This window comes from Gallus gallus, chromosome 2 (genome assembly GCF_016699485.2).
Source record: "Gallus gallus isolate bGalGal1 chromosome 2, bGalGal1.mat.broiler.GRCg7b, whole genome shotgun sequence".
Taxonomy (NCBI): Eukaryota; Metazoa; Chordata; class Aves; order Galliformes; family Phasianidae; genus Gallus; species Gallus gallus.
In genome coordinates, this window is record NC_052533.1 from 64,188,102 (window position 1) to 64,197,472 (window position 9,371).

The following is a 9,371-nucleotide window of genomic DNA, read 5'->3' on the forward strand; positions in this document are numbered from 1 at the left end:
CTTCCTTACATACAAGAACTTTCTTTTTTGCCTCCGTTCTTTCTTCACTCCCTCCCTCTCTTTTTTTTTTGGGGGGGGGGAAGGAGGAGAGGAATTTTTTTTTTTTAAGAAAGGCACTGAAAGGGCAAGCCAAGAGATTCACAATCACTAAAGCTTGCAGAACATACAGTGAATTTTGGCAGGACACGCATGTTTATCCTTTTCATATGCTGTTTAAATTATTTTTATAAACAAGCCATTATCTTGCATAGCCACTGCTTGGTCCCTTTCATGTCAAAGACGTTTGATGTTACAGTAATTAAGTAAAAGGGGCTGCACGCCTGAAATGTGGTCTCAGGATGATGGTTTGTGGGCAAGAGAGATTGCTGCTTTTCTACAATGAAGGGTTTATTCCCCAGACTTCGTTGTTTCAATCAAGCACCTGGACTTTGGACTTGCAGACCAAATCTTTGTGCAAATACAAATTACATACTCGGCTTAAATTTTAGAACTATGCTCCCACCATTTAGCACTAAAAACTGCGTACAGCTGAGATGTGCCCTGCCATGACAAATGCACATTTAGTAACAGGAGCCACTACCAAATGAATTCTGTCTGTTCATTATAAAGCTGATACTTAGAAACGAGTGCACATCTTTTCTTATTCATGTATGTAACCAGGATTCAGGATCTTCTGGATCTCCACATCTGTTACTGAGATTTTACAAGTCTGGCCTGGTGAAACACTGCTCAGTGTTCCTCACTAACCCAGAGACATGCCTAAGATGTAGTTTTGATTCCCAGTTCTCAGGTGCAGGAGGGGACCGGCATGCTGACCCTTTGCAGTGCAAGGCCCCACATCCCCCTCAGTGTGTGGCACCTTGATCTAAGATCCCCAGGGAACCACACCAGAGCCTGGCAAGGCAAGCAAGGTCAGAGGAAAGCTAGTAGAGGAGCTGGAGCCTCTTACTGCTTTTGCATGCAAGCACACGGAGGAACTGGGTTTGGCATCGTGATAGAAAAACAGGTATTTTAACACAAACATGCTTTGCATATAAGGAAGAAATGTTTCACAGTAGGGTAGTGAGATACTGGAGCAGGTTGCCCAGAGAAGCTGTGGATGCCCTATCTCTGGAGTCGTTCAGCTTGGACTTAAATGGGGCACTGAGCAATCTGACCTAGCAGGTGGCAACGATGCCCACAGCAGGGGGACTGGAACTGGTTGGGCTCTAAGGTCCCTTCCAACTCAAATCATTGTCAGAATCCACCTCAACTGTACTTAAGCAGAATTAAAGCCTCAACCACTTCTTTATTCCTCTTACCACCCTTCTTTTATCAAGGTTTGAAAAGTATGGAATTTATACTACAGTAAGTGTTCGTGTCTAAACAGCTTTTATTACAAAGTTTACGAAGATGGAGGCAGAAAAATACTATGCATTTTGTATGTGCTTGTTAGAGTTCAACATTTTTTCCAACTCATTTGGAGAATTCTTCTCCCAGTAAAATGACAGGGGCCGACCAGTGACAGTTCTACTCTCCCTGATTCATCTCAGGCAATCAGGAGACATAGCGATGAAATACAGCACCTCCATTTCAGACAAAAACTACAGACCCTTTTCACCACCACCTCTCTGCTTACAGGTATGGGTATCCCAATCTGCCCGCAGGCTTTAATCAGTTCTCATTTTTACATGCTCCTTGTTGCCTGCTGTGAAGCAAAATGACTAGGCTTCAATAGACATTATGTAACCCTTTACACCCTTACACAAACACAGTGTCTAATACCCTCGCCATACTCACCAGGAGCATGTAATGCAGTAAATGACAAGATAAGAATATTGTCTCTGCAACATAGCATATTTAACAGCCCACACCTGATAAATAAAAACGTGGCTCTCCATTTGCTCCTATTAAGATTTTGGCTTGATCAAATTCATCTCGTTTACGTGAGAGCTTCAAACAGCTGATTCACGTGTCTTTCTCACTGCAAACGACCACTAAATTATACGGAATAACACATCTTTGGAATACTGTTTGAAAAACACTCTCATTTATTATCGGGAAATTTGACTCCTTCCGAACAAGTGCTAAGTGTCCCGATTAATTTGTAAAGCTATTCAAGCCATGAAGTACATCTGCACTCGGAGTATATTTCAAATACTGTGCTTCTGTTTTCATTTTCAAAATGTTTTCATTTACACACTAATACTTGACCTATGAATATTCCAAGTTTACGTGGAGCCAGCTATTCTAAATACTGGTTATACTGCAAAACACCAGGTGATATCACTGGATATTTTTAAGGGGAAGTTCATAGGAAAGCAGTTATGTATTCTTGTGATTAACACCACGTTGGATCAAAACAGTCATGTCTAGCTCTCTTAAAATACAGCTACTGTTTTAGTTAGCAGAACACTTCGGCTCTGTCTACATTATACTTTTTTTGCCAAAAAAATCGCACTGTTGCTTCCACTGATTCAATTCTGTCATTGTGCTGTGATGAACACTGCAACCTTAAAAAAAAAAAAGAGCTGCAGGCAGTTCTGTCAGAATCTCTGTGCCCTTAAAAGCACAACAAAAATCATCTCACGATGTCTCAAAAAAAAAAAAATAAAATAAAATAAAAAAAACCACCCCACAACACAGCCTAAAAACCCACCCAACCCTACACGGCCATCACCTGCCCTGGGAGCTGAGCTAACTGAGAGCTCAGGAAAAGCTGGCTGCAGTCTGAAGTCAGTTTCACAAATCGAACCCCAGCATGACCCCTGCAATCCCAGCAGGGCTCATCTCAGTTAGTTAAGCCTTCTTTCCCCTGCACGGTTCCTGTGGTAGCTGCGTCCCTGTGCTGTCCCCAAAGCCAGCATTCCAGGAACCAGCCCAAAGTGCAAGGCACGGGGTCAGGGAGCTCCCTGGCACAAGAAAGCTTGAAAGAGAACCCACTGGCAGTTCTCACACATATCAAGGCTGGGGAATCACAGCCCAGAATTCCCTCTCCACACATCAAATGGGACATCTTGGTATGACCCAATGTCATCCTCTGAGCCATTCACATGGAGAAGACACATGGACCTTGACCTTGGTCTCCCAGGCGCTGGTCTGATCCTTTGAAAGCAAATGGGAATCTCTCAACCGTGAGCAATTTTTCCATCCATACAGATCACAGAATCCCAGAAGGGTTGAGGATGGAAGGGCCCTCAGGGTCCAGCTGGTCTGACTCTTGCTCTAGCAGCGACACCCACCGCAGGGTGCCCAGGACCATGCCCAGATGGCTACTGTATATTGTCTGTTCTCTGTTTAACATCACTGTATAAATAGTCAAATGGAAATGCTAAACTGTTAGTAGGTGGACTCCACTTAGGAGCACCGCTGTGCCACTGCTGGGAAACAGCAGAAACACACAATGGGACTGTTTATGTCTTAAGTAATTCATACTTCCCTCTAGCGCCACGCAAGTTAGAAATTATGCAAGATGACTTAAAGAGAACCATGCCTCCACAGCATGGAAAGTCTAAACACCACCTTCCTTCCTCCTAAATCACAAACACCACTTAAAAGTTTACATTTAAAACTGCAAGAGGGAGCGTCAAGACTGCAACGGGCTGGGCCAGGCTTGGCACAGACCTGCGGCTCTCCAGTGAAAGCTGCAGCACAAATGCCCTCCAGGAGCTCAGCACAGAGCATCCATGGCAGCTCCCCAAGGGATCTACCTGCTGACAAGACATTCAAATGAAGGGAAACTTTGAAAAGAACACCTTTTTAGAAGAAGGTTGGTTGCAGGTTGCTTGCACAGGGAAAATAACTGGGAAACGCTGCTTTTGGATTTTCAACAAACAAATCCACACCTAGGTTTGTACCCCAACAAACAACTTTCTATTAATTTAGACATACAAAATTTGTCTTGAATTGATCAAGACCCCTTTGGCAATTCTCATTTTTTCAAATTACAATCACTTTTTTCTTTCTTCCTCTCACCCAAATTTAGGGTAGTGTAAACTTTCAACCCGTTAAAAGCTTTCACAAGAGTTCCTGGCTCTGGGGAGTCCAGATGACACTCAAACATGGCCCTCCACTAACTTCAATACTGCAGATCTTGATCAGCAGCTGCTCTTGGAACCACACATCTGTCAGGGCTCCTGTGCAAAGCAGGAAGACCTCTTTAGTCCCTCAAATTCACCGCCTGAAGAAGCTGAGGACTACTAAAAAGGAAATCAAAGGATGATGGAGGACCGCTTGCCTTTTCTTTCATCCTGTCATCCTTGAGCTCCACACCAGCAGACAGCCAGCAAGCAACAACTTCAAGGAGATTACATACACAAGGGTCTTCGGCTGCATCAGTTGAGCAGCAAATACAAAGCTGATCTCTGATGCTTGGGATGCATCTTGGCGCCGAAACCCAGCATACTAGGTTTGGCAGACATCAGTAAACTCATTCCCATCATCAGCTCCGTGATTTCTAATACTGGCCTGCTGCAGACACACGTAGAGGATGCTGTTTGCATGCCGAGAGCAAGCCTTTGCGCAGCCAGCTGGCAGCATAGCCAGAAACGCAGCATCACACACTCCCGTTATTCCCTGTGAGTAGATGTCATGACCTTTACAACATGTGGCCAAGAGTATAAACAGATGGGATGACAGTATGAATGGTGTGGTCCCGTCGCTACAATTGTACAATGTCCCTGATACATCTTCGTTGCCAAATTCCATATCCCCTGACTCCATGTGTGATACCACAAAAAAAACAAAAGGACAGGTAGGCTGATCAGATGCCTCAAAAGAAAAAAAAAAAATGATCTGCTTTAGAAATGAATTTGGAGTGCTTTAGCACTGCTTCCTTCCTATGAAAAGCCATAGTGACTGCGTGTAAGTGCTTGCTTGCCATGGATTTATGCAAGATCATTCCTAGAAGTAAATCTGGTAGGTGACTGCTGCCAAAAAAAGATGAAGAGATGGCTCAGAGGACACCACATCCGTAAGCTACTGCTTCTCAGGCAAGGAGAGAGAGAGTATTTGCACAGCCAGCCGTGCACTGGCCTGCTGGCCCTGAAATGCAGCGCTCTTGCTCCCAGGTATGTGAAACCATACAGAGGAGACGGTGATTGCCTGGGTTTTAGGGATTCCAGCATTCAATAAACTTTTCATCACAGTCACAACTCAAATCATGCAGAAGGGCTTAAGGGATGGTTTGGGTTTTGAGAGAAAGCAGAGAGCCTTTTCTCCCAAAAGTAAAGACATAGAGTGAATCCACACTGGTAGTTTGCCGCAAGAAGGAACAGTACATAACAATAATAACCCAGCACCATGCTTCAAAAGTGCACTTTCTACAGCGCTTGCCACTGGCATTTGAGTTAGTTCAGACTTCTCTTGCATTGCTGTTTAGCTGTTGATAGCCCTAGATTTAGGCTAGAGATCCACAAAGACTGTTATTTCATTCCATTTTTCCCTTAGCGGAAGGACACGTTTTCTTCCCACTGCGGATGCCTGCATAGTGACCTGCATGGAGGAGAGACCAGATAAGATTCTTCCCTGTCTTGATCCACACTGTCCCTCTCATTATACAGGGAGTAACTCTGGATACATTTAAAGTCACAGAGCCTTTGAGGGTCTTGCTTCTGCTGCTATACATGGCATGCACTGCTCTCTAAAAGGCATCAGCTAGCAAAATACGGCCTGGAGAACATCTCCTTTCTACTTCAGCCGTGAGGATTCAAAGGAAACCAAGGAGAGTTTGAGCAATCCCAGCCCCAGCTCGAGCCCGCAGGTCCAAGCATGTCTTCTGCCCTCATCTCCCTGAGCTTAGAGTAGGGCTGCCACGAGGAGCTTGGTACATCCCTCACTAAGACAGCCCTAGAAGTAAAACAGAGGGACACTGGCCTGAGTCTAGCTGTCAGCCCAGCATCACTGCCTCAAAGAGAGATGTCCATGCCAACCCCAAGCCATTCCAAGAATATAAAAGGGAGAGAACCCTACTAGTGCCATGAGGAAGATATAATACACAAATGGGAAACACTAACAGTTTGTTATCCTCAGTAGTACTGTGTCAAGCCACGCCAGCATCTACATTCATCCAAGAATGCTCCTGAAGAGGAACAGTTTCACTGGGGTATTGTCTGACCCACTGTGCTCCCCCGGCAACGCAGCCCCTGCTGTACAACCAAATCCTCAGCACAGAATTTAGATACCCTGGCTGGCCTGGTATCTCTCAGAGAGAGAGATCAAAAACACATGTGCTTCTATCTGAGTTAAATATTGAGCCTTCTTAAGTGGGAAACTGACAGAAATATGCGTTTTCTGAGTGCTTTATCCCAGGCAGTATGCCTGAAACAGATGCTCTGGGGATCACCTTCCCATGGTAGGAAGCAGGTTTACCTGCTGTAACCAGTATTTTATAATCAAAACCTGTTTTTTTTTTGTTGTTGTTGTTGTTGTTTTTAAATCTAACTCGACAAATGAAATCTACTCTCTAAATTACCTGAACGGGTTTGAATCTTGTGCATCTCTCCACTTGTAATAGGAGCTGATACTTAGCAGGTGTCTCGCAAAGCAAAGCGCTTTGGAACCCTGCAAAGGAAACCCTGAAACACGTTTATTTCCCACGTTTCCCTTCAGTCAGCCCCTCGGGGAAACACTGCCCACACCTGGCAAGTCCACGCAACCGAGCAGAACCTCCAGCTATCGGTTGAAGCACTTGCATGGCCAATCTGCACTGCAGCAGACGCAGTACTGAAGGCGATATACCCTTCCGATTGAAAAAGAAGATGTCTTTGGTAGCTGTCACCTCAGTAACAGAAGGGCAACTCTTCAAGGCTGGACACGGGCAAAACTCTTTAGAACCTAATTGGACCCCAACAGAAAACAACTGAGCCGTTGTTCGGTTTCCATCCGTCAATCTGCGAACGCATCGGTAACAAACGATCACGTTCAATGACACGAAGGTTTATGACTCGGAACTTGGAAGTGGATGAGAAATTTCTGCGGTTGATTCATACTTCCTGAGACTCGGAATCAGTGTTTCTATTGCGCCGCTCTACTACGCTACAGGAATAATTTTCCTCGCTGTTACATAAGCGTCTAGACCCAAATTATTAGAGCTGATCTGAGTCGCATGGATGTTTTTATTGCCAAATAATAATAATAATAATAATAAAACCCAAACATTTCCAGGTCTACTGTCAAATACTGCTCGCCAGCTGCCCCATTGTGCAGTGTGCTACACACCAATAAACGCAGCATGCCCACGTCTCTCCCTGAAATCAGCCCCTCTGGGAGCTGCCCCGCACCTCACAGCAACGCAATGGGGATGGCTCACAGACAGCCATGCCATCACCACGCTTACCAAATACACATCGTTCCACGGACGGGTACTCAGAGGCCTCAGGGCAATTGAGAGAGGCACGGGCAGCAGCTCTGCTCGCCCGAAGGACACTCGTATTCGCAGAGGGCGCGGCAGGAGAGAGGGACTCCCACTGAGTACCAAAATCTCCCAGCCCGGGGAGCGAAGCTAAATCTGCTCTAAATACCTACACGGCAGTGCCGAGCTACCAAATACACCTACCACCCTGCTAGCTTGGATACCTTCCCCACTGCAGCGACGCATCATTGCTATGGGTGAGGAAACACACGGAGCACAGTAATGCTGGTGCGAGCTGCATGCAGGTGCCCGATGCGCAGCCCCGTCCGGCTCTCGGCCGCCGCTCTGAGACGCTCGAGCTTCACAGGAACTCACTTAAAAAGGAACCGCCACTTGCCAACTGAAATATTTTCCCTCTCCACATTAGGCTGAATCTAATTACGCCGTTCCCTTCTAATCGCGGGCTAACGTTCAGGGCTCCTCCGACTGATAAGTTAAGCGGCTTTCCCACCGAAATTCCCAGCCCGGAGCCCTTCGCGTCAGGACGGCGCTCGGGCCGAAGAGCAGGGCTGGCATCTGGCAGAACTTCTGCGAGGTTTCGACCGCCTTCCCCGGCTCGGACACCCCAAGAGCTGTCCCGTACCCACCCCGCAGCGCCTCCGCCGGCCCCGGAGGAGCCGCGGGGACACGAGGGACAGCCGAGGGCCGCTCCCTGAGCACCGGCGGCCGCACCTCGCACGGAGCGCCTTTAAGCCCGGACTGCAAAACATACCCCTTTTCTTTTTTGAGTTTCGCTTTATTCGCGCGCCCGGCTCGGCACTCACCCAGGTTGACGAAGCTCATCACCATGTCGGCGTCGTTGAGGAAGGCGCTGTCCTGCGCGCTGGGCACCGGCGGCAGCGGGGCGGGGGGCTGCGGGCGGCCGCCCCTCTCCGCGCCCGCGGCTCCCTCCGCGCCCTCGGCCAGCGCGTGGTACAGGTCCAGCATGAAGCGCGGCGCCGCCGGCAGCCGTCCCGGCGGCGGCGCCGGCGGTTCCCGCGGCGGCGGGCGAGGACGGTGCGGCAGCCCCAGCACGGAGAGGATCTCCCGCTGCATCTCCCGCTTCTCGTGCGACTTCAGCCGCCGGTAGAGGAAGCCCGGGGCGGCGGCGGGCGGCGGCGGCTCGGCGGGGCGGCAGGCGCCGCTCAGCAGCGCCCAGCAGCAGCACAGCCAGGCCAGCCGCCGCGGCATGGCGCTGGGCCGGGCGAGCTCCCCGCTTCCCCCTCTCCCCGGGGGCTCCCCGCCGCCCTCGGCCCTCCTAGCGCATGGGCCGGCGGGGGGCAGCCAGGCCGGCGGGGCTCAGCGCTCGCCCCCGCCCCCGCCGCGCATGGCCGCCCGCGGGGCAGCGCGCTGCGAGCCCCCCGCCGCCGCCGCTCAGGTGCGCCGGGGCCGCCCCCGGCCCGGCTGCCGGGCCGAGCTCAGCTCGCCATGCCCGGCGGCTGCTGCGCGGCGGGGACGACGACGAGGAGGAGAAGGAGGACGAGGACGAGGAGCAAACTTTTCCTCAGCGCAGCCGAGCTGCGAGCGAGGGAGCGAGCGGCTCCTGCCTGCGGCCGCAGCCCCGGTCCCCGCGGGCTGGCCGGAGCCGGGCTGCTGGCGGCGGAGGCAAATCACCAGCGCGCCCGCCTCTCGGCGGGGCGGGGGCCGCTCCTCCGGGGCGGGGAGCGACCGAGGGCGCAGGTAGCGCTGCCCCGGGGCGGAGCGGTGGGCGCAGCTCCGTGCCGGCAGCAGCAGGTTGCGGAGCGGCGGCCCCGCGAGCTGCCGGAGGTTCTCCGCCTCTGGTCTGCGGTGCGGGCTTTGTAGATGAAATACGGGGTTCGGGCCGTTAGAGCCGTCGCATCTCTCTTCTGCTACCTTTAGGGAGGGTGGAGCGTTCGTTACGAGGACACAGATGAGCTGTTCGCTGTCACCTTTTCCTAGAACAGCAGACACAACCTATCGCAGCCCCTTGGTACATCCTAAGCGCAGGTAACCCCCTCCTGCCTTGGTCAACAAAGTGCCG

General features: G+C 50.3%; 1 protein-coding gene across 1 annotated transcript in view; it reads right to left on the bottom strand.

The window, feature by feature from the left end:
• Window positions 1-8,951, bottom strand: part of BMP6 (bone morphogenetic protein 6) — an 85,848-nt gene extending 76,897 nt beyond the window's left edge. Inside the window, exon 1 of the mRNA XM_015275997.4 lies at window positions 8,155-8,951. Within this exon, the coding sequence (XP_015131483.1) occupies window positions 8,155-8,560 (406 nt within the window). The 5' untranslated portion in view covers window positions 8,561-8,951. The remainder of the gene's footprint in view (window positions 1-8,154) is intronic.
• Between the last annotated feature and the right edge of the window lie 420 nt (window positions 8,952-9,371).